At 40.4% G+C, this 26,916-nt stretch overlaps 1 protein-coding gene across 2 annotated transcripts in view; it reads right to left on the bottom strand.

Moving 5' to 3' along the window:
* Positions 1 to 15,655: 15,655 nt before the first annotated feature.
* Positions 15,656 to 26,916, bottom strand: part of thrab (thyroid hormone receptor alpha b) — a 206,526-nt gene continuing 195,265 nt past the window's right edge. For both annotated transcript variants that reach the window (XM_079845752.1, XM_079845753.1), the window contains 3 exons: positions 25,990 to 26,136; positions 21,188 to 21,446; positions 15,656 to 18,768 (listed from right to left, as the gene is read on the bottom strand). In XM_079845752.1, the coding sequence (XP_079701878.1) occupies positions 18,518 to 18,768; positions 21,188 to 21,446; positions 25,990 to 26,136 (657 nt within the window). In that variant the 3' untranslated portion in view covers positions 15,656 to 18,517. The remainder of the gene's footprint in view (positions 18,769 to 21,187; positions 21,447 to 25,989; positions 26,137 to 26,916) is intronic.

Genomic DNA, 26,916 nt, shown 5'->3' with positions numbered 1-26,916 from the left:
AAAACATTCTCGTCAGCAAACTAAGCCCAAGTAGGTGGCCTCCTTTCTTACTTTCATCCTCTTTTGAAATCTCCCACTGAAAGCCCACCTCTGGAACACAATGTACTCTCTGAATGTGTGCCCTTTGCTTGTTAAAATATATATTAGTATTTTTAAACAATAAAAATACAAACAAACACATAAATGAAAAGGAATAGACATAAAGAAAGCATAAACCTCACCAAATTACGTTTTGCTTAAGATCATATATTCTCGAAAAATTTATTTTTAAGGACGATATTTTAAAGGAAAACAAGACAAAATTAGTAATAAAGTGATTTTTGCAGTGTAGAGGTAAGTAGAAGATGGAAGGATTTGGAGGCCCCATTTCCCTCTTTTCTTTCACTCTCGCTCTCTGTGCATGTCCTTACTTGACCCTCGTGAGTGGAGCTGAGGAAATGTGGGGGGAGAGAAAGAGGGAGGTTCTTACATAATGGGTTTATACGTGTGCAGTTATGAACACGTGTGTGTGTGTATGTGTGTGTGTGTGTGGGAGGGAGAGAGAGAGAGAGAGACAGAATGAAGATGTGTCAGTCAGTTTTTGTGTTACAAGCATGGCAGTGTAAAAGCCAGGAGGTCACGATCAGAGATCATGTCTATTGTTCATTGATAATAGGTCATTCAATTGTGGGATGCTTTTTTTACTTCAATATACATATTTTTATACAATATAAATAAATAAAAAAGTATTGACTGCACCTTTAAATAATGAAACTTTGAAAGATATAATTTGCTCTCTCTCTCTACATGTATATATACACCGGTCAGGCATAACATTATGACCTAATTCCTTATATTGTGTTGTTCCCCCTTTTGCTGCCAAAACAGCCCTGACCCGTCGAGGCATGGACTCCACTAGTGCCCTGAAGGTGTGCTGTGGCATCTGGCACCAAGATGTTAGCAGCAGATCCTTTAAGTCCTGTAAGTTGCGAGGAGGGGCCTTCATGGATCAGACTATTTTGTTCAGCACATCCCACAGATGCTCGATTGGAATGAGATCTGGGGAATTTGGAGGCCAAGTCAACACCTTTTTGTGGCAGGGCGCATTATCCTGCTGAAAGAGGCCACAGCCACCAGGGAATACCGTTTCCATGAAAGGGTGTACATGGTCTGCAACAATACTTAGTTAGGTGGTACATGTCAAAGTAACATCCACATGGATGGCAGGACCCAAGGTTTCCCAGCAGATCATTGCCCAAAGCATCACATTGCCTCTGCCGGCTGGCCTTCTTCCCATAGTGCATCCTGGTGCCATGTGTTCTCCAGGTAAGCGACGCACACGCACCCGGCCATCCACGTGATTTAAAAGAAAGCATGATTCATCAGACCAGGCCACCTTCTTCCATTGCTCCGTGGTCCAGTTCTGATGCTCACATGCCCACTGTTGGTGCTTTCGGCGGTGGACAGCATGGGTGGTCTGCGGCTATGCAGCCCTATATGCAACAAACTGCGATGCACTGTGTATTCTGACACCTTTCTATCAGAACTAGCATGAACTTCCTGAGCAATTTAAGCTACAGTAGCTCGTCTGTTTGATGGGACCACACAAGTCAGCCTTCGCTCCCCACGTGCATCAAAGAGCCTTGGCCGCCCATGACCCTGTCGCCGGTTCACCACTGTTCCTTCCTTGGACCATTTTTGATAGATACTGACCACTGCAGACCGGGAACACCCCACAAGAGCTGCAGTTTTGGAGATCGTCTAGCCATCAAAATTTGGCCGTCGCCCATTTTTCCTGCTTCTAACACATCAACTTTGAGGACAAAATGTTCACTTGCTGACTAATATATCCCACCCACTAACAGGTGCCACGATGAAGAGATAATCAGTGTTATTCACTTCACCTGTCATAATGTTATGCCTGATTGGTGTATATATATATATATATATATATATATGGTCATGCTTCGTATGTACCTCGGTTTTGGGGTTACAGTTGGATACGAGTTCAGTACATTTACATGTCCTGCCCCCCAGAGATTCCAGATTGCTTTAAAAAAAAAAAAAAAAAAAAAAGGTTAATTGATAGATTGACTAATTCTGCACGGTAAAACGCAATGGCTGTTTTCAAAATTATTGGTTTGATTAACGTGTTATGCGTAGCCTACACTGTCATTTTCTTTCAGTGTGAGAGTTCATTAAAGGGTTAGTTCACCCAAAAATGAAAATTCTGTTATTAATTACTTACCCTCAAGTTCGTAAGACCTCCGTTCATCTTCGGAACACAAATGAAGATATTTTAGTTGAAATCCGATAGCTCAGAAAGGCCTCCATTGGCACAATGCACTGTACACTCTCAAGACCCATAAAAGGTACTAAAGACGTCTCACTACAGTGGTTCTACAATAATTTTATGAATCGACGAGAATAGTTTTTGTGCACAAAAAAACCTAAATAACGACTTAAATAGCCTAGTGATGACCGATTTCAAAACAATGCATCATGAAGCTTCGAAGCGTTATGAATCAGCGAGTCGAATCATGATTCAGATCGCGTGTCAAACCCCCAAACTGCTGAAATCACGTGACTTTGGCGATCCAAACCGCTGAATCGACTCACTGATTCATAACGCTTCGAAGCTTTATGATGCTGTGTTTTGAAATTGGTCATCACTATAAGTCGTTATTTAGGCTTTTTTGCGCACAAAAACTATTCACATCGCTTCATAAAGTTAATGTAGAACCACTGTTGTGAGATGGACTTTGTAACGACGTCTTTAGTTCCTTTTATGGGTCTTGAGAGTGTACAGTGCATTGTGCCAATGGAGGCCTTTCTGAGCCATCGGATTTCAACTAAAATATCTTCATTTGTGTTCCGAAGATGAACGGAGGTCTTACAGGTGTCGAACGACATGAGGGTAAGTAATTAATGACACAATTTTCATTTTTGGGTGAACTAACCCTTTAACAATGACGGATTCACAAAGTTCAATATTAAGATTTTCAAGAAATCACAGAAAGAAGAGCGAGAAGAAGAAAACCAGGCTTACTTCACCTTACCACGAGGAGACAGCGAGTGAAGAGGCACCCGAGGCTTCCTAATTCCACAACACACATATTTCATCACTGGACAGTAGTGAGAATTCCACGACACAAATCAGCACAATGCCAAATGATTTTGTCTCATTATAACCGTGGAAACAGCGTAAAATATTCCATAATTCATGGTCATACAGAAAAGAGTATAAGACATCATTCGAAACTGGGAAAAGGGTGTGTTTTTATTTGTGTACTGTTACGCCCAGTGGCTCAAAATAGGTACACGCGTACAAACAGGACCCTCACAATAAAAACAAAACATTGTGCTTTTGTAAAATAAAGAAAACATGCCGCTTTTTGCCATCCCGGTTTCATTTCCTTGAATCTTGGGGAGCGCGTCACAAAAATGAATCGAAACTCAGTGTATAGGCTACTAGCAAGCTCTTGTGTGCCATCTGAACTCGTTTGATCTCTTCTTCTTCCTCTGGTTTTTCCTGTTCTTTTATATACGTGTTTGTATATATTATGCACATAATATGCAAATTATATATATATAAAATAAAACTTGCATAATATTAAGTAAGAATGTATTAAATTCATATATTGTTGTAGTGCTATTCACAGTCATGACCCAAGAAATTTGCAGAAATAAATGAAGTAGTATTCACCTGGCCATGTAATGTCCACATGTCGGCCACATGAGGCAACCTGCTCCATATCTTTTTTTAGGCTACTTCAAACAACATTTTTATATATTTTTTGTCAGAAAATTTGAAGATGTGCATGTAAATCAGTATGCACTTACTTATTTGTCAAATGACTGCTGGAATGAGAAAAGTGTGAGTATGTTCGCATATGAAGTCTCAGAGTCTCTTCAGTCTTGATCACGGCAATGTTAATTAATGCTTTTGACAATGTTTATCTAGTATAGGTTTTCTTCAGCACTCCTCAGAACTGTATTCGGCCCTGTTTTCTAGTGTATTTAACTACTACGTACCAACATTTATTTTATCATTTGATTCAATGCTCTTATTGTGTACATAAATGTTTTTACGTTATACTTAAATATATATAAAATACCTGCATGTAGTTAAAGCCGTAATTATTCGTTTCTGTAATTACACTGTTAACCCTTCCCTTACACCTTAACCCACCCTTAACCCTTACCCTACCACTACTAAACCTGTCCCTGACCTTCCCCGTATATCCCACCTCAATAGCAGCAAAAGTACTTTGCAATTCCGCATGAATACAATAAGTACATTGTAGCTAACTCTTTTTTTATATATATATATATATATATATATATATCTCTCGAGGTAGGGCCATAGAGTAAAAGGCCTGTTAAGTCAGACAAACACTGGCTCAACCAATGGCACGAGCTTGAGGAGGAGCTACCTGTTTGTCTGAAAATGTCAGATGATGAGAGTAATTAAAACTTGTTTGGAAAGTTTAATATTTTTGCAATTCTGTTAGTGGTGCAAAAATTAAACTTGCAAGAAAAAGAGAGAAAGAGAAAGTTGGAGAGCACTCTGGGGTCAGAGTCAGTTGCTGCTGATGCAATGTTTTACTGCTTAAAGACTTACTAGAGACCTCGAGAATGTTTCTGACTGAAGCAAAAGTTTTCTTTCAATCTCCATTTAGTCTCATTCCTCTCTAGGAGAAGCAGTTGAGGTAGTTTTATTTTCTTTTTTATGGGACGTTTGCCTGCTGCTGAGTGGAAAAAACCCACGGAAGCAGAATATGAGGAAGAGTTAAAAAACATAAGAGCAGCAAAGAGATGGGATGAGAGGGCGGATCTTCAACGTACATAGTCAGATGGTGATTGGTTGGGCAGAAAGCTGCCTTTGTGAGGTCACTGCCTCCACAACAGCTTCCACCCACAATGAGAATCAAGCTTTGTGTCCACTGTCCAGTCAGTCAGGACTTTTCTCAACAACTATTACTAGTGTTTCAGTCAGGAATGAGGAAGAAAGAAATACTTAAAGGGATAGTTCACCCAAAACGGAAACTTCTGTCATCATGTACTCACCCTCGTGCCATTTTAAACCTGTATAACTTTCTTTTGAGGAATATTAAGAGAGAAATCACCAAAATTATTTGATCTTCTTCCATGTTGCACAGAGAAAAGAAATTCAGGTTTGGAATTAAATGACGGTGAGCAAATGATGACAAATGATCTAAATTGATTTATTTATTGTCCTATCCACAAGTTGTGTGCTTAAGTATAATGTGATCATAGATTTAGTTCACAAATGATGACAGTTTGATGTTTAAATGATAACAAAACAGCTCGGACATTCTGCTAGATAATGAGTATATGAAAATCATACAACATGATAATTCTTTTGTGTGAACCATCTCTTTAAGGGCCCTTCAATCTAATTTAAAGGTGCACAGTGTACATTTTAGCGGCATCTGGAATTGCCACTGTGCACCGCTCACTCCTTCCTTTCGAAGCACAGAGAAGGTACGGTGGCCGACACAGGACAAAGATGTCGTCTGAGAGAGCAGAGAGTGACTAGCGCTTTGTAGAGCAGTTTGTCTGTTTAGGGCCACTGTAGAAACATTGCAGCGCAAAATGGTGACTTCACTGTAAGGGGACTCGTGGTGTATGGAGATAGAAATGGCTCAATCTAAGGTAATAAAAACATAACGGTTCATTATGTAAGGTCTTTATACTCCACTGAAAACATAGTTATGTATATTATATTGCATTTCTGTCAATAGATCCTCATAAATACAATGCACCTTTAGAATGAAAGATTTCGCCAATAGCTGATAAACAACATCAAAGCTGAAAAGTAAAGACGTGTCAGGAAAATACTAAATGAGAAACATATTTCTTTATGAGAAAGCTGTACCTTGTAGAAAAGTGCACCCAATTCAAGTAGAGCATAGAAAGAAGTTCACAAAGAATGCCCAACCAAACAAAACTTGTTTGTAAAACAGAATAAGCAAGACACACACGCTCACACAACAATGTATTTGAGTGTTAATCTGACATCAGTCAGTAGCTACAGTTCATAATTACATTTTCATGTTTTATAAGTGATCTGTCATTACTCTCCTTCTATACAGTGAGTTGTCAAGCCTGTTGAACAGAGAAATGAGCAGACTTTAAATGAGTCCATGTAAAAAATCGACATCCACAGAGACTCGCTATGGCTACTGGCTCTCTGACAACCCCAGTCACAAGCCATAACAGATGCCAAGCCTTTGTGCTGAGGACAAATAATCAGAATTCCCCTTCAACCAAGGGCAGTTATGCTCCCTTCGGTCTTGGCACGCGGCGGACATCACAACCTGGGTCCTCGGAGGGATGATTTGTCATCAAGTGCTTTAGGAGTGTTACAGCTTTTGCGGAGTGATATCAAAATAACCAATACGTCAGACTAAATTCTCACAAATCGAAAGTCCTGCGACCTTGGACTACCTCCAACGCGGCCAGAACAGGAAATACAGGAGCTATAGGGTAACAGCAAAAACAGACCAGAGAGTCCGGGATGTAAATTGAGTCACATATTTATTACATAAATATATAGTAAAATAGACCAGCGACAATTACCATAAAAATATCTTCCTTTAAAATCCTGACCATAAACAAAGAGTTTGAAAATCACACATTGACATTGACAAACACGCTGATTGTCTGGACCTGTCGAAAACAGCCCACCACAAGAAAACCTGACATCACACCACCCAAAAATCTAGGACTGACGGGTGCAGGGGCGAATGGGTGGTTGGCGTGACGGAGGTGTGAGAGGAGATCACAGTAGATATTCAGAGGTTCTGTGTGTATGTTTGTTGAGATATTCTGAGTTACACATATTCTATTTGGCCCAGAACTTGCATAAGCTTTCCTGCACCTCCATGCTAGGTGGGAATGGATCCTAAAGACTTCCTGAACCTGGTCCACTGAGCTGAAGGTGGAAACCTGCTGTGCTGAGACTCAGTATTGAGTGCTACTGCTAAGCAGCTTCACATTTGATCACTTTCCTGCACTTTAGCTGCATGAGAACCCCAATAACCGCTCAAATTAGTGACTAGATTCCTCAAGGCCCTGTACAAATACAACGAGATGTAGACCAATAACGCTGCATAGGTTAAACAGACTCCCAGCTCTCTCAGCCAGTCATCTACTAGCTGGCCTCTGATTGGTCAGGACCCCTGAGTTACTATAGACTCCCAGTTGTTTGATCACAGTGAAGCTAGGAAATTTGTGAGTCCTAGAATTATTCGCAATAGCATTGTTGAAGTTGCCTTTTCCCCCCAAATTTGTTTTTTTTTCAGAACACCAAACACACCATTTGCACAATGTTTCTGTTAACAGTAAACAGTACAATACAAAAAGTCTGCAATAACACAGATTTAAATTTGGCTAATTTTTTTTTGCATGAAGTGACACCTGGTTTATACCTTACCAGCAGGCCCACACGTAATTCATTTATTAAATAATTTGGCTGTTTTGCTTTCAGCTGCCAATTTCAGCTCCATTTAACACATTTTCCGCAGATTTCCCCCCAAAATGACCACCGAAAATGTGCAAATTCCATCTGGGCCTACGTATAAGGTGCATCATCCAAGAGCAGCTGAACATATGTAAACTGTGGCATGTGGCCAGTGGACCACTGAGACGGAAAACTAGCAAAAGCAGTACAAACATGACAGCAAAAACAGACATGCACATGTATGTTAGAGCCCAATGGGAGTGTTAGTTGGAATAGAGAAAAAGAAAAGACATGGACCCTTTTGTTTGCACCTGGATCACAAACTAATTTTGCAGAATGTCCAAATAAGAGCCTTTTATATATAAATCTCATTTATTGTAATATTGGAACCATCCAGTGTGCAAGGAGGGTTATGTCCTGTAAGAACCAGCACAGATGCCGGAGAACCTCATTGAAACATTGAGTTCGGGAGGAAATGGGGAGGGTCGACTGGAGCACCCTTTGAGGCCTTATAAGCAAACCTGATCAAGCCCGCACTCAAACCACTCAATTTAAAACATTGCATAAGCACGCATGTAGCTGTTTTATTGCATAATCTATGTATATTCTTGTGAGGTCATTAAATGATCCTTCCTTATGCTTGGCAAGATACATTCCTTGCTGTCATGCATAACCTTTTTTTAACTATCTCCAAGAAATGACTCCAAGTTCTCAAAGCATAATAACGCCAGCATGTCTGATCTCAAAACCCAACCAGTGCAAAACGTACTTAGACTGCCATTTGGTTTTGTGGGTAAAGATATTTGCGAAATCAAGAAGCATATCACTTCAGCCTCCCCTAACCACGTGAAACAATAAGCTAGGCCCTGGAGGAAGGTCTGATTGCAGGTCTATCTCTGTGTGAACTCAATAAACTGCCATTTTGACACTTGATATCGTCTCTGGAGTCCTCAAGTGCACTAAATTCACCTCAAAAGTCTCGGTTACAAACAAAATAAAGGAAGAAATAATAATAATAGAAATAAATGAAATGTTTTATAATTCTGTATATTGTACTTTTTTTTAAATTCAGGCCTCAAAAGGTGCAAAAAAGCAGGAGAAAAGAAAGGCAGAACAGCAAAGCATAAAGCCTTATAATCAAAGAACAAAAGCCTTAAAGATGTATGAACTTTTGTCTATAACAATCAATACATACTACACTGTCTTATGGCAAAATCAAGTTATATATTCGACTCCATGCAGGAGAGACTATTTGGAGAAAAAGAAAGATAACGGGCCCTATCATACACCCGGCGCAATGCGACACCAGTGTTTTTTTGCTAGTTTCAGCCCTACGGAGTTATTATATTTACGTCCAGCGCCACGTTGTTTAAATAGCAAATGCACTCGCACCCATCTGTTCAGCCATGGGCGTGCTGGTCTGAAAATGAGGTGTGTTCAGGCACATTGTTGGCGCGTTGCTATTTTGAGGCAACTGAAAATGACTACGCCATTGACCAACAAAAACCTTGTCTAAAGTCAATAGCGCAGTATCTTTTATGTTATATAAAGGGCGCATTAGTAATGTGCAACTATAGGCGGGTGCACAACGCATATACTGTACACTCTGCTTATTACACACACAGGGACGCGCAGCAGCACACAAACATTTTTAAATATTAAAAATAAAATTCCTCTCTGGAGAAGTACTGCTATTTAAATATCGAATCCGCCATGGTGCAAGCGCAACTGGCTTTTAAAGGGAATGGGAGATGAGACTCTGATTGGTTTATTGCATGTTACACCCAAAGCACACTCATGACTCATTAAGAGACTATGTACAACCCTTTTGGTCAACTATTTTTTTCCATCGTTAAACTAGTAAAAGTGGATTCGGACATGCCCTAAGTGCACCTGCATCATGCGCTCAGATTGTTAAAATAGGGCCCTAAATGAGCAGCAATGGGGACTTATTTTCTGCTTTTTTTTTACCCAAAACACATAAATGTGATCCAATTTGACCACACTGTACCACTTGAGAATTTTATTTTATGCAGGGGGCCAATCAAACTTCACTGCGGTGCTTTCGAAACCAGCTTGTTATACTGGCTCTTATACCAGATATTATACTGGCTTACACTTTCCTTCCATGCTGCTGCAGATTGACTCATTGCAATTGACTCCATATTGTTAAAGCTTATAATAAGGACAGGGAGAACTGAAAGCCCATTCAAATTGATTTGCAGTACTTTGCTGCTGCCTGGGCCGCTGAATGAGGAGAGACATACTCATTAAAGCTTATATTGGAATAGTCCTGATGGTCGACATGAAAAGAGTAAGTGTGTTACACACTCATGAGGTCCGAAATGATATTACATGATTTTATTTTAAAGCTCATTCATGTGCTTGATTTGTGTTTTTGATTTGTGCCTACTTGTAGGCAGGGAATTCTTAGTAATGTTGCAAATATTATTTTAACAGTTCCGCCCAGTCTAATAGTGACTAATGTGAAGTTGTCTTATGAAGCATTCAGTTCTGTCACAAACTAGAGTGGTTTCATCAGGCACATCCTGTAAGAGAAGCTGAATGAATTTAACAGCTTTGGCAGCTGGTCAGTGGAGCGCTGAGAGGAAACAGCACTAACATGACAGCAAAACAGATGTGTGCGTGTAGGTCTGTTAATGTCGATAGAACTGCGAGAAAGACGACCTTGATACGTGAACCCTCGGCTGTTGGACACATTTTATTTGATGTATGTCATTTTAAAAACATCCAACGGGAACGTAAAACTCCATGTTTTGAAAGCAAACCTGAGCACGACTGAACCAAAAGCACCTATTGTGAAACCTGACAAGCGTTGCATAAGAATCCCGAGATACCTTTGCATAATATTACACACAAATGTTCTTGTGTGATTGGCTTAATGCATTTGTGCGCAACTAGTGTGCAAACATTCCTTTCTGTCTCTGCATATAGTTTTCTCTCATGGCTTGACAGAATCGTTCTCTGTACACAATGCCAGCAGCCAGAAAATTATCAAACTAAACTGTCATACTCTGAGGAAAAAGGAAACTTGACAGGAAAGATGAAAGCTAATTTACAGGATGCACCACTTTAGACTTGAATAACTACTTGAAACAACCAAACCCTAGAGAAAGATCTGAATGATATATAGAATACATTTCCAGTTAGTGTATAATTACATCCTCACACTCACAGTATGCCAAAAAAGCCCAAACATGTGCAACAAAATCAAAAATTCAGAAAAAAGGACAACTAATGAATCGGTTGTGCGTATGTGAGCAAGAGGTAGAGAGCAAAAAGCTCTAATAGTGGAATGGTTCTCAACTAGCAACAGGAAAATCATTAGTGATTCTATTTAAAGATGGACCTAAAAACGAATTATTGACCTCATTTCTCCACCTGACACCATATGCTCAGCGTGAACTACTATGTTCTTCAAAGAAATATGATTAGTAAATATTTGCTTCTGTACTGCATTAAAAAGAGGCTCAAAGCGTATTCAAGGGATCCGTCTGCAAATCTAGCCACATGGTTACTACAAAAAACAAAGACACACACACACACACACACACACACCAGCAGCATGCGCACAATGCACAAGTTCAATCCAACATTGCAGTGTCAGGAGGAGCAAAATATGATGGTTATAATCTCATTAAACAATTATTTTCCATGTAAAGTTCTTAGAAAAGTGCTGTCACTCCCATATTAATGTATTGAGTACCTGTAAACTGTTAACATATTTTAAAGGTGCACTTTTTTTATGATTATAAAAATGACACTTTAAAAAAAAAAGTAATGTTATTGAATCGTTCTCACCGAACGGTGTGGTACGGTTCAGTACAGTACAGTACAGTACGATTTGTGACCGTAAACCCTGATCCAGCTTGCGTTCCCACCGCCAATAGTACGCTAATGATAGGCTTACACTCTTAAAAAATGGTGCTATATGGCACTAAAAGTCGTTCTTGGCTCTTAATCATAGGGGAACCGCTTTTGGTGCCTTATAGCACCATATCTTAACAGGTTCTGTATATGGTAACGGTGCTATATAGTATCTCAGTCATCCCAAAGAACCGGTGAAGAACCGCTGAAGAACCACTGAAGCACCAAGATTTGGTGCTATACAGCACTTAAAGTGGTTCCCCTGTGATTACGAGCCAAATAACCACTTTTAGTAATATATAGCACCATTTTTTTTTTGTTGAGTTTAGCGATTGACGTCATTCTCGCACAAAGAAGAAAGCGACACTCTAAACCACAATGGATGACATAAAGCAGATCTTGTTCTTGCTTTTTTGGCATGTGGCTGTTGTCACAAGATGACACGCTTTGTTTGAGCCAAGGCTGCAAGGAAAAACACAGCCGAAAAAGCATGTGCAAATTACGATTCTGTCAACCAATCAACGCGAGTCTAGCTCCACCCTTTAGTACCGGACTACTGTGGTAGGTACCCCAACGGAAGGGTGCCAAAAAAGTGGTACGGTACGGTTCGGAATTAGGCTACTATTTACAACTTCTGACAATGGAAATGGCAAAAATTGTGTACCGTACTGAACTGTGCCGCTCGGTGGAAACGAGCCATGAGTGTGTCGCCTCACAGTCTGCCATATTGAAATCACATGACCAGCTACAGTAAATGCTGACCCATCTGTTATCATTCATAAAAATATGTGTCAGTGTGAATCCAAAATGACATTACATAAGCGCTACAGAAATACAAAAAATGACTCAGTGCACCTTTAAGTCAGACAGGTTTGACTGGGTCTGGTTTCACCGCATGCTTGTGTATAAAAAAAACGATGGTTTGCAGAAATATGAAGGCTCGCTGCTTTAATGTTTAGATAAGCAAAGATGTGTTCTCACCAGGTTTTCATGACCGCCTTTTATGAGCCCCTTGAAGCAGCCCCAAGATAAGAGAAATGCAGGAGAAATGTGTGTGTATGTGGCAGATATAGAGACATATGAACAATAAAGAGAAGACCACAGGACAAGAACACTGAAAGCACATTTTCAACTCAGAGAGCAAAGAATGATGAGCTAACAAAAGGCATGGCTGGAATTTTTCAACATTTATTTAAAAAAAAAAAAAAAGTTTGTTATATTTCTTTTTTTTTGTCTTTTTAATTTTGTTGATACCTGAGAGAATCCTTCAATAGCTTTCCTTTCCAGTCTCATTTAAAACAGCTGTGGTGTGGACATCATCCCCGCTCTCTGCTCACACTCTCATGGCTGGGTGCATTTCGGAAATGAGTACTTTAAAATATACATGGTCACAATCTAAACAAATCAAGATACTCACATTCAACTTCATATGAAACATAGCAAAACTGAGGGCTTTGACTTCACAGTGTTGAGGGCGGACGATCAAACTCAAATATTCAAAAATAGTGAGCTTGTTGATTCTGTTCGTTTAGATGGGGTTTCGCATGCGTTTACTGCTCAGTACATTAAAGCTGAAGAGTGTGACTTGTGCGCCACTACTAGTGTCATTAAACAGAACTGCAGATTTTTGGCTGGGTAAAACTTATAGCCCCACCTCAAACTCACACCATTGGTTGAGCTGTTGCCAGGCTGGTGAAATATTTTGATAGTCCTTAAGAGCCACAGTGGCTGTCCCATTTCAAAGGCTGCATCCTTCAAAAGCCGCATTCGAAGGCATATTGCATCACTACGGCGCGGCGAAGGCTGTCCCAATTCGAAGGCACCTTCAAACGCAGCCTCCAAATGCGCCCTTCGTTCACAGACAATGAAGGATACAAAAGATGGACCCTTTGCGGCCTCACGTACCCCAGTATTCACTGCGCAGATTACACTTTTAAATGTAAGTACTGGGTTCTTCTTACTCGAAAAATCTTATGATACAAATGTATATATATATATATATATATATATATATATATATATATATATATATATATATATATATATATATATATATATATATATATATATATATATATATATATAGTGGTTGACTTATGTTGACACGTTTATACCTAAGACTTTATATATAGGAAGATGGTGCACTCCGATTACTTATGAATGTGAGAAACTGCAACGCCCAATATGACGAATAAGCCCCACCTTCTAAATTAAAGAGCCAATCGTTGATAACTGCAACCGTTAGAAGCTCCAGTTGCTATAGAAACAGGCAGTGTAAACTAGCTTTGTTCAGGCTGAAAAATGCTGTTTTTGCCATGATTCAAGCTTTTAGAAACCAAATTTATGAGACAGTTGTTGTCAGATTTCATTGGGGATTTGAAATATGACATTTAATCGTAAGATTGGCGAACAGTTTTGGAGAATTTGATGTTTCCCCATTCAAAAAGATAGGAACTGCACTTGCATGCCTGAGAGGCATTTCAAAGATGGCCGCCAAGTGAAATGACTTGTCTTAAAGGGACTTTTTTTATACTCTTTATTATGTACATAAATAGACAGAGGTGAATATATTTAGACAGGATTTAAACCCTGTTTTGTTTTTAGGCGGTTGAATATAACTTCCTTCGATGGATGCAGCCTTTAAATTGGGACACAGCCAGTATTTATGCTTTTTGGTGAAATCAGCCTACAAATGGCATACATAGTTATTTCTGTAAACATAAAAATGAATGATTTTGCATATTAAGACACTTCAGCTTTAAGACTCAAAAACATTTCTTGGCTGACAAAAAAAAATATGAACGATGTTTCAATCACTAACGCCGATCTGTTTTGGTAAGTGTGAATACAAAGCTCATTTTCGTTTTGCTTTCTAACAGGTAGTAGCAATCCACCGAACCATGAGAGCATTGGACGCAAACACATACATAGAAACACAAATGCAGTCTCTCGACAGCGGGTGACATCATCGGAGATCAGTGGAAAGTTGAACTAGCGCCCTCATACGTTCGTGAGGTTTGACAAAGCAGGTCTCAGGCAGCAGTTATGGTCTTCCTAGACAAACGGAATGAGGCTCATGCTGTTGCGGCGGGTGGGACTCTGGGGGTGGGAGTGTTAAGAAAGAGACATGTCCGCTAATCAGGGCTCACCGACACAGCCATCGTGCTATCAGAGGGTTGAGCATTGCATAGACTTTCTTACTTCTGGCCGTTTTTCATCTTTCTCTGAAGATAACACACAAAACATTTGGGAGACACCACCACCAAAGTGAAACAAAACCAGTATCTACTGTTCTCCTCTGAGGAATCTGATTGGCAGTAGCGAGGTCAGCTAAGTGCTTCTAGGTACCAGACCATACCCGTCTAAGTCTCTACCAGCAATCTGACCTAGCGAACGTACGTCTAGCCACCCTGTCAGAAAGAACGGTTTGAGTGCGGGGCAGAGGGTTGCGGAGGCACAGGGTTAGATTGTTAATTTCACGGGGCACTTCTTCTTCATATTTGTATTGAACATGCACATTTGCGAGTGCACAAAAGCACACATACAGATGTGTGAAGCATTTACAAAGCTACGCAAGCAGTTTTCGTTTACAAAAACGGTTGGATCAGCCGGCGCACGGGCTGTGTTCTGGCCTTGACATCCAGTATGTGACGGTTGCATATGGTTAACACATAGTGATTTAATCTTTCAATATCTTTCGTTTTGTATTTACATCCTTGGTTATGGCCAAAAAACTTGCAAAAGTACAAAAAAGAATAATGAAACAAAAACAAAACACAAGTATTGCACCTAGAAGGCGGGCAATATACGCTCAGTAAGCTGTTTGTGTAACATCGTTTTGACAGCACTGTCCACTCTTGCTGGTGACCTGAAGTGAGGTTCTAGTTCCCGGGCTCGGTTCCAGCCCAGTCCTGTCAGCTACATTCAATACCATGAAGCACTCTCTGTTGTCACAGATGCACACGTCTCCCTTTCCAGCCTTTCAGCCACACCGCATCCCATCCGCTCCCATTACGGGCCGTCGCATCAGCGCAGGCGACGCCATTCGCAGAGAGAGGCGAACGCGCGCAACTGGTGCAGAGCTGAAACAGATGGGCTTTCGAGGCCGAAGGAGGGGGCCGCGTGCTTCCGCGATCACATGAACGCTCAAGCGCACATACACCCCATCGTACAGTTCAACACGTGCACTGGACGCACTTTGACACAAGTGCCACGCGGATAAGCTCTCCTCCCAAGTTCATTTAAGCTTTGTGTTGTGTGAGGTATGAGTAGATTGTGTTTCAGTTTTTTTTTTTTTTTCAGTTTCTGTTGCATTATTTCTCGTGTTTTTTTCTAAGTCTTCTTTCATAAAAAAAACAAAACAAAATATAAAAAGAAAATATTCCTGTTTCTTGTAAATTCCTCTTGATAAAAAGACGAAGGACAGATACACAGACAAACAGAGCAGTCGACTTATCATTACAAACTATAGTGAGGTGAAAAAAGAGGTGAAATTCTCTAGTTTACACTGCACGCATGGTCAAAAAGTGACTACGGCTGTTGTTTTTCTCTCTTACATAAAGCAGTTAAGAATCGAAAACGAACACACACATTTCAGTTCAAAACAAAAAGAAAGAAACGAACAGCTCACGCTCCGAGATTTGAACTCTTTGTTCTGGAGTCATCTTTTTTATTTGTTTTCTGGGTTTGTAATTATTTTATTATATCTTTTTTTTCTTTTTCTACCTTTCTCAAATAAAATTAGAAGGTAAAGCAGCATCAAACCCCTGCGGTCACTCAACCAACCAATCGAAATCGCTGTGGCGTCGCTCGTATTCCAAGATGAAATTCCATAACGGCCCTTTACCGAATGCTGACAGTTCCTCTCATTCTGATTGGCTGCCTTCCTTTGCAACCTCCTCATTCTGGCACTTTCATTCTGCTGCTCCCCGTTCACATTCATTCGGTGCTGCCATTCTTTGCATGACTTCGGCCACTTCTTTGTCTCACAAAGAAAAGGCCCGTTTCTGTTAGGTGTTCGTCTCATGCCACTTCTGGCTTTGAGGGGGCGGGGACAACGGTCTGTTCGTGAACATGTATGTGCTCCATCAATCGTTACTGAGAAAGAACGAGACCGGGACATTGCTAGACTTAATACTGACTCTGAGGGTGTGCTCAGGAGCACATGGAGGTGTGGCCTCTGTTTGACAGAGAGGTTGGGGGTGTGTCCTCGGAAAAAACATGCAACTAAGCTGGAGGAGCTGGAGGGCGGGACCCATCATGCCTTAGTGCAAAAACTTAAAAAGTGCCAGGGGTTGAATCGTCTCTGAAGATTTGGCTCTTTCAAAGCTAAGTGCTCTCGTTCAACTGCAAGCTTCCCCGCGTCCCCTGCCCCACGCTGAAGAAACCAGCCGACCCCTCGCTCCATTTTGCAAATGACTGCTTGGTATTGAAAAGGAAACAGCGATAGACCCATTTGGTTCAAGCCTGGCCACCTCGGGTCCTTCATCTGTAGTTCTCTCCATGGCTCCTCTTCGTAGTCAGTGGCATGTACGGTTTAGTTCGCCGTCTGCTGAAAACTAGCTTCCGTTTTGACGGAAATCAAAGTGACACTTGGTCCCACATGAAAAGAAAAAAAAGAAACAAAAAAGCCCATCCAAAACAGTTTTTTTCTCTCAGCCCAGAGTGAAGAGACCTCAGAGAAATCTGATGGGCTACGATGAGGAATGGCAGGCCCTCCTGTCTACAGTGGTATTTCAACATAACTGAGAAGAAACTGTTTTTGTGAGTGTTTATTTCCTGGCTGTCAGTGTGTGAGAGTATGAGTGTGTGTAGGTGTGTGTAAATGTGTGTGTGGCTGAGGGTAGCTGCCCTGTGTCCAGAGGTGAGGTAGAACCTGTCAGCACAGAGGCAGTCATGGAGCCACAGCCAGCTGAAGGTGTGCCCACATTTGAGGTAAAATTAAAACAACACAAGGAAAAAACATTGACAACAGCCAGTCCGCCATGGGCCATCAGGAGTGTGCGCGTGTGTTCGCACAGACCGGGCAACAGTAGCATCTGAGCGGAACACAGATGGGCTGGACTGAACTCTCAAAGCCCTGCATGGGAGTCCAGAACTACAGCACTGCAGTGCATACAGTAAAATGAGGCATTCGAGTTTTGAGGTGTGTGTTTTAGTACGTTTGTGTGTGTGTGTGTGCTGGGTCTGGGAGTATGGTAATACTGTCTCCCTCCCGACCTGTAAAACACAAATCAGCGCGAATTGGAGGTGTAGGGGCGCCTGGATTTCCACCTCTGTGTGACTTTCGTGGGACAAAGAGAGGCACACGCAGCCCTCAAGTAAGCCCAGAAAACGGCAAGAACGAACCGTTCTTGAAAAGTCGTGAGCGGCACCCCTGGATGAGCACTCAAATGGCGACCGAAAGCATTTGAACGGTCCGTGTCCTACAGAGAAGGGAGGGGGGCATATTCTCGAAAGGTCCCAAATCATTTTGAGTAGCTTTATTTAAATATAGCACCTGATTTGGTTCAAAAATGTCCTCCCGCTCCACACACTCAGGCTCAATATCAAAGAGAATTATGAGGTCTATTAAAGAAGCTCCACATTAGCCCGGAGCTTAGCGCAACTACGGCGTGCGAACTTAAGATACCGTCGGCTAATCTCACAAAAATGCTGAGATTTCGATGACTGAAATTAACTGACCACTTCACAACCTGGTGGAGGAATCTACATGCCAGCTGCCATCCAGTCTTAGCAGAGGGCACCTCCAGTGGTGGCGAGACAGTAGTGAAGTCTCTACGCGTACAAATGCATACAAGCTCGTCGGAGGATTAGAGTCGTATAAGCACTGCACCTGTAAGCACACTTTTAAGAGTGTGTGTGTATAGATGTATACTCTGTGTCTAAGGTGTTGATAAACCAGTATAAGACATCATGCCGAGACAGAAGGGCCACGCATGGGGAGTTTAGTGGATGAGGGTGGGCTGAGTTTTCTGCGAAAAGCCACAAAAACCCCAAAAAGTTGTCGACTTAACCACCCCAGTATGAAAGCCTCTCTGTAGATGACCCCTGCCGATGCAGCTGCTGCTGGTGAGTTTGGTGCACGGAGGGGGGTGAGACGGGAAGAGGAACACGGGTTATGAAATGTTCCTGATTCTCCTGCCGCGGCTCGCCGGGACGTCACACGTCCTGATCCTCGAAGACCTCCAGGAAAAGTGGGGGGAAGAGTTCAGTGGGGCATTCCACCTTCATGTGCAGGAAGCGGCTGGCGTGGCAGGCTCCGATCATGCGCAGGTCCGTCACCTTCATCAGCAGCTTGGGCCAGAAATGGGGAATGTTGTGCTTGCGATAGTTGATGTAGTGTTCGAACGCTAAGAGGAACATCTCCTGGCACTTCTCGATCTTCTCCATACATGTCAGGCCTGTGCGATCTGAAGAGACGGACCAGAGAAGATGCAAGGACAACACTCAGTATATGACCAATTTAGCATTGTAGCAAAATATTTTATTTCAAGCTTTCAGTTCTACCACTACAATATTTACCAAATACCTTGTTCCAAAACCTAAAACTATGAAATATATATATATATGTATACACAAGAATATTAATTAATATTACACACACACACACACACACACACACACACACACACACACACACACACACACACACACACACACACACACACACACACACACACACACACACACACACACACACACACACACACACACACACACACACACACACACACACACACACACACACACACACACACACACACACACACACACACACACACATATATACATATATATATATATATATCTGATATGATGACTGATGAATATATTGATTTTGCAAAATAAAATGAAAGGCTTACACCAAATACCAAAAAAATCTGTTTTGCTATGGATAAACTAAATGGGGTTTTTACTTCCAGAACTCAACTGTTACAGGTTTGATGAATTCTCTTGAACACACTTCAGCTAAAGGAGAACTGTTAGGGCTCAATCCTTAGTGTTGATCCCTGAGTTCTATTTCGAGTTTCAAGCATGTTGCCATAGAAGACAGCTGCCTATCTAGGCAGCAGACAGCAAGGCAGCTCACTGGCTTCAGTAACAGAGCCAAACATTTATTTTAAATCCATTTGGTTGCTTCTTGCTGCTGATCCAGTTTTGAGATTTCTCTCACAAAGGCTGATGTTGGTATATGATAGGGATGCCACAATTCTCAATATAATATTGAACCGTTCGGTACGGCATTCACGGTTCAATACGCGCTTGGGTTTGCATTTAATTCATTATTTTTAATTTCTCTACGAATTGGCTCTGTTTGAGTGTGCCTGTGAGTCTACACGCTGAACTGAGCAAATATCCAATCACTATGCACTAAAGTTAAGGGTGTTTAGCCACGCTTGCAATGCTGTTCACACTTTACCAGAGCGGTGACGTGAGGAATCATGAAAGTTCATTTTTTCATGCGTTTTAAAGCCTTGCCGGTTAAACATTTCATTCGCGTGCTTATGTACTGTTTTAACATGCACTTTTTTGAGCGCGCACACTAAAAGCCTGTCAAACACGTGATTATGGGACTAAGTAGTCTTACTGCACTAATACTGTCAAATACACACAAGGTTTACATAAACACAGTCAGTTATGTCTAAAGTGAAAATAAAATCGGCATGTGTCTGTAATATTAGATGCGTGCAGGTCTTAAACTGACAGCAGCGCAGCCTAGTGAACATGCTGCTGCTTGTCCTTAAAGGGACAGTTCACTCTAAAATTGTCATTATTTCCTCACTCTGATATTGTTCCAAACCTGAATTAATTTCTTCTGTTGAACACAGACAGTTGAATACCAGACAGCTGATGGTAGCCATTGACTTCCATATTATTATTTCCTACAATGGGGACCAGCAACTGTTTGGTTTCCAACATTCTTCAAAATATATTTCCCAACAGAAGAAAGAAGTTTATTCAGGTTTAAAACAACTTGAGCATGAGTAATCGATGACAGAATTTTCATTTTTGAGTGAACTATCCCTTTAATGTTAATAAAACAACAAAAGACAAAGAGAAAATCCCTCACTGCTCTTGACTGAAAAACTTTAATACAGTAGCTTTAATAAGAATCAATGTATATTTTATAGTAAAGTCTATATGTAATGTTTTATTTTTACATTTAAGTTAAATTTACATTTAAATCTCATACTTAAATACTGCTGTACAGCTCTGAGCTGCCAGTGTAAATCTTTATATATATTTATTTGATATTATACAATACACTAGGAATGTGTACAAGTGTTTTTGAAGTAAAGTTTTAAGTCTTTTAAGTTAAATAAAGAAAGAGTATTGCAATAACAAAAATAGTATTTTTTCTCCTTAAAGGGATAGTTCACCCAAAAAAGAAAATTCTGTCATCATTTACTCACCCGCAAGTTGTTCCAAACCTGTATGAGTTTCTTTGTTCTGCTGAACACAAAAGAAGATATTTAGAAGAATGTTTGTAACAAAGCAGAGAGAGCAACCATTGACTACCATAGTATTTTTTTTCCTACTATGGTAGTCAATAGTTGCTCTATCTGCTTGGTTACAAACATTCTTCTAAATATCTTCTTTTGTGTTCAGCAGAACAAAGAAACTCATATAGGTTTGGAACAACTTGCGGGTGAGAAAATTCTGTCATAATTTTCATTTTTGGGTGAACTATCCCTTTAAGGAGAAAAAATACTATTTTTGTTATGGGGTGATTAAAAAACCAAGGTATGTATTGAACCGTGGACTAACTGTATTGTTGCATCCCTAGTATATGAGCAGGATTACTGTAATGAAGGTGTCCTCTCTCACCTGAGCTCATAAGCAGTACGGCCTGCAGAAGGGCCACCTCTGTGTCATCAAGGTTGAACTGAGCCAGACTCTTCCCCAAGTCGAAGATGGCGTCAGACACAACGCCCAGCCCTCCATTCTTAAGCTGCTCTCGTTTGACAGCCATCTCCCCGCTCAGGGTCAAGGTCTCGCTTTCTGGGTCGTATCGCACTGCAGCTCGTAGGGACATAATCTCCATACAGCAGCCCTTCAGCAGGATGATCTGATCCTCACAAGGCAGCTACAGAAATTAGAAATCAGATTATAATACATAATTTATATAACCTAATGGCATAAAACCTGCTGTGGCATTGTCCTGAGGCCCTGAAAAACACTTCTTGAATGCATTTCAAATATTGATATAGTGTCAGTAAATTGATTTAAACATGATTTTTTTTTCTTTTTAAGCAGGGGGGAAAATATGCCAGGATAGGTTTCAGTATTGACACTCTTAAAAATTATTAAAATAAAATACTATACTTGACAGCAACAAATGATGGTGTGTTTTAAATAGGGTGATGTGTCACTGATAAAGTCGCTTAAGTTAGTGTGTGTATAATCTTGAAATGATTAAAAAGGGGGGGGGGGGGGTATGGGGGGGTCTATTGCTATTTCATGCATTCTGACTTATTTACACTGTAAACGAGTTGGATTCTCATGCTAAACATGGCCAAAATTTAAAAAAAATGAGTTGGACGTATAATGGAGTATTTCTGTGGTAAATACACTCCTTCAGGATTCAAATAAGTTTCGGGAAGTTTTTTTCTGAGTGGCCCTGTATGACGTCATAAAGTGCGGAATTGCTTGTATGGGCACTTCTCCCGGATGAGTGCATGCCCACATCAATCAGAGCGAGAGCAAGAGCATGTCCATCAACGAGCTTTGTTCGGGTTACAGAAGCCGTTGGCAGCGCTGCCATTTTGTTTTTAGACCACAAAATCAACAATGTCGCCAAAGAAGTGTGTTTTTAGTTGTGAGGGAAAGATAACCTTCCCAAATAACCCAATGTTGAGGAAACAGTGGATGCAGTTTGTTCCTCCGGAGCAGCAACGGAGTTCTGCAAGTGTGTTTGTCATGAGTCGAAACCGCAGGCGTGAGTGAAACTGCATCAAATGTCTGTGTTTTGTTGGCAATCGGTGCGTAAGTGAATATAATGTAAACAACACGAATGTATAGTGAATTGAAAGTGATCCAGGGCCATGATGTATTGTGTGTGTGTGTGTGTGTGTGCTCGTGACTTCGCCCACTGCACACCTGCATGAGCTCGGCTGTTTTCGGAAAGAATCGGTACAGCGTATCTGTCTTTTATAAATCTGATAAAACTAAAGACTCTTCGGAGGTATGAAGGATGCAATACTACTCTATAGGTACTCAAGATTAACATGAGACTGGCAGAAACTGTGTGTGTTATGTACCCTTTAAGCCTTTTCAGTTTTTATATTTTTTGACTGTTAGTATTCACACAGCATAGAATGAAGTAGTTATAATTGTCAAATTGATATATATTTTTTTAATTATAGTGTACAGATTTACTTAAAAGCATACATTAATGTGTTAACTTTGACAGCCCTAATTATGAAAATAAAGCAGCGTTCGGGAATATACAGTGCTGTTTGCGAATGTCACAACATCAATCAACTGCAAACCACTTATGTTTCTATGGCTGCATTTACACTTGGCATTAACATGCAACCTGTATCCGGATGTGGTCCACATACACATTGAAATGACAAGTATAAACACGTTTCTGATCGGAATGCCATCCGATCAGTGTGTCCTGGTCTAGAGGTAGTCGAGGACGCATTGTGATCGGATCTAAGTGTAATGTAAATGCAATCCAGCCATCGTATCTACATTCACAAGTCAACGTCATATAAATCCCCGCCCACTCTCTCTGAAGGCTGTTGGAAAATAATGGACAGATGCAGTTTTGACAAGAAATTAAACGTATTTCACCTTGACAATATTTTTTGTATATAATAGCTTTGTTTCATTTGTAAAGTTTTTACTCGTACATCAGTAAACCATGTGTTGCATAGCCTTGCCTTGTTTAGTTCTAATTAATGCTCTTTGTGATGTGTTTTTATGTTGTATTTTTATTTCTTTAATAAAAAGGTGGACAGATTCTGATGTTTCCTGTATGTTACACATAAGCCTTGTCTGGCTATCACCAGACCAAGCTCAATTTAAAATTGAACATTGGTCTGGGGAGTCTGCTCTGTATTTTCTACTGCACAAGAGGCGTGATAAACGAGCATAATTCAAATGACTCTGTATGCAATTGGATAGTCCTTCAACCAATCAGACCACAAGAGGCGTGATCAACGTGCAACGACCCATCGCATCTCCATCCGTCATTGTGTTAAACCCGCCAATTGCGCGCCAGGTGGATAAGCCAGTCTGTGATTGGTTCCCACTAAAAGTGTAACAGAAGCAGTAGAAATGAATGTACAGGTTTCCAGACTGAGTTGCAGGGCGAAATCAAATCGTCGGCAGATCAGGCCGGGTTTACCCAGTCTTACATAGGCCTACAGTACAATGCTTGCGCCCTCTCCTTTCAATCATGGAATGCGTTGGAATAAAATTGTTTCATCATACAAGATTAATGTTGGGAAACTTAAACTGAGATTAAGATTGATTGTATATAAATAAATCCCAAAAAATCCCGTGCTACATGGGCACTGCCTATTGATAGAGGTTAAAGCGAAAGTTGTTTTACACTCCGTGATAAAGTCCTATCATAGACCTAATTTAAATATTTTGCAGGAAACATAAATAAGATCAGTTATCCAGATACAGCGAACACTTGATAACTTGATTACAAATGTAAACGCGCCGTGTCCTGATTGACTGATGATCCGATCTGCTTGATCAGATCTCGGTGAGTGTATGTTAATGCCAAGTGTAAACGCAGCCAAAGACAACCTCAGATTTAAGCAGCTATGCAGCTTATTTGTGGCAATGGTGAAAAGAAAGATTTCAGTGGGCGGGACTGTTTGAAGTTATTAATAAACGAAACATGGATGAATGACAAAGTAAAGAGCGGGATGTGCTTACTATTAAAAAATAAATATTAAAAGCACAATAAGCCGCAAAATAAAATTGAATCCACTACTGACAGGATGCTTTCTGTGCGCAGGGTTTGTACACAGACAAGCATCGTTGCCTTTGTCTTCGGTTGCGCGCCTAACCTGTCAAATACACAGAAATATGTCAAAATGCCCATCCATAGTATAAACATAAACACAGTCAATGTAAGCACTGTGTGTAAGCACTCTGTGTTGTTCTTAACAAGTAATATTTACACAAATATATATAACGTTTCACGTTGTAGCAAAAAGGTTCAGTCAGGTATTGTTCAGTGTTATTTTTTCTATTACAGTATGACTAGGCGTGTATTACAAAGTCTGGAAAATACAGAAGGCTTAGCGCTCAACATAGAAAATAGACTGAGAGGTAGAGGATGACGCTAAATGTATTGTGTAGACAATAATAAATTTGTTGCCATAAGGGTACTGTGTAGTCTACTATGCAAGAATGTTCACACTTGTGGTTAAAGGAGGGTTGGTGAATGTTAAATATGGAGAGAATGCCACATAGCTATGACTGACGTAATGTGGCAATCACACACACACACACACACACACACCCACACAAAACCACAACTGTACAATTCATCCAAACATGATAGATCGCACATAGTACATACAAACCCACCCACACTGACACATTCCCTGAAATATGTGTTACTGTTTTATCAGCTGAATAATTTGGCAACAATTACAAATAACTAGGGATGTCCAAAGACGATCTCAAAGATCGGTATTGGGGCTGATTACGTTTTTTTTTTTACTGATTGGCAGGGCTTGACATGAACACCTGCAAACCCGCCAAATTCGGGTGGATTTCAGCAATGGTGTGTTCAGCAGTCACTCCTGCTAGCCACTTTGGCAGGTTAAATTTGATATATAATACATACATTTCCCAATTGTATTCTTTTAAAAAGGCATCTGAAATAATAAACTAAGTGCAATTAAGTTTTGTTGATTTTTCGATACATATCGATACTAAAATCTGAAACGCCTCCATTACTAATTTCCAACAGAATAGATACACAAATACAGCTGTGCTTTCTAGCCCTCTCATCTTTCGGACAGCGAGTTGACACACAAACCCGTCTCCCCTCACTTACTCGTTTCATTTGCTCCAGATGAATATTGTTAGCTTTAATTTCAGAGTGGGATTGTGCAAAATTTTTCCCGTTCCCACAGATTTTGTGCTCACACCCAAAGTGCACGCACATGCTCTCAGTACTACATTGAGTTCTTTTTCGCTGCTTTATGCACTTAAACAGTCAAATACACCCAAAATAATGTCAAAATGTCGGTCTTGGCAAGTATTCACGTAAACAGTCAGTTATGTTTTAAGTGACCGTAAACAGTTGAGAAAGAAAACGCATGTGTAACAGTATAATGGATCCGTGCGTCAGGTCTTAAAGTGACAGTAGCCTAATATACCTCCTGACAAATTATGAGATGATATTAAAAATATTGATATGGCTATTTTTCCCCACGGTATTGACAAAATTGTGGCCAGTGAAAATGCCGAGTGGTTAGCAACTTTGGAAAACCACAAAAAAACTTTTTTGATTGGGACCTACACATTACAAATAACACAAATTTCGAGCAGGACAGCAGCATACATTTTTTGAGCCTATAGGCGGACAGACCAACCACTTCAAAAAGTTATAAAATAACAAAAACAAAACCTCAAAGCACTCTCACCTCCGAAAACATGGGCAGTTTTTTGGCAAAGTCAACAACACGTGTGATGGCTGGGGTGATGATCTTGGTAAACTCGCTGAAGGCTTCCAAATCCACTTTGTCGCCATCTGATGTAGGGGCGACCGGAGACTGTCCAATGTCCTCCGGCTGCAGACACAGACAGATTCACAAAGGGTTCAACTGTGACTTACTTGGCAGAGAAAATTAAAAATGGCTTTTGTAACAAGCAAAATAAATGTATTTCCATTGAAGAATATATGAATGAATATACAGATAGACAGAACGAGATGCATGTGTGGGGTCTAGCTTTGCAGTTATGTTGGCTGAGAGCCTTGGAAAACCACAGCGTTGTCTTCAGGGTGAATTAGAGGTCAGCCATGTAAAAACTCTGGACAAACAGCCAAGTAGCCGTGGCATCTGGAGCAACATTCTATGTATGCAGTAAGAGGCGTGTCACAAGAGTCAGAGTAGAGGTAATTACAAGTACTCAAGAGGCAGAGCTGCAATTACAGCATTACATGTTGGCTAGTGCAGTTGCATATATATTTCTTGAATGTGAGACATGGCTATGATTCATGGACTGCATTCAACACTTCTGACATATAAGAATAACAAGTGTATACATTATCTGGAATGAAATAAGTGAAAGAAAAAGTGATAGAGAAAGCAAAAAAGGGATTAAAAGAGGAAAAACAACGAAGTTATCAAATATGTATATATTTGTAATTGTATATAATATAACATTATTTATTTATTTTGAAAGAAATATACTTATAATACTTTTACTCAGCACGGTTGCATTCAATTAATCTAAAGTTACAGTGAAGAAATGTATAATGTTAAAAAAATAATGGGAGGAAAATAATGTATCATGGTTTCGACAAAAATATTAAGCAGCACAACTGTTTTCAACATCGATAATAATAA

This window comes from Gobio gobio (assembly GCF_949357685.1).
Source record: "Gobio gobio genome assembly, chromosome: 20".
Lineage (NCBI taxonomy): Eukaryota > Metazoa > Chordata > Actinopteri > Cypriniformes > Gobionidae > Gobio > Gobio gobio.
Note: the sequence above shows the minus strand (reverse complement) of the source record. Positions and strands in the feature narration are given on the sequence as shown.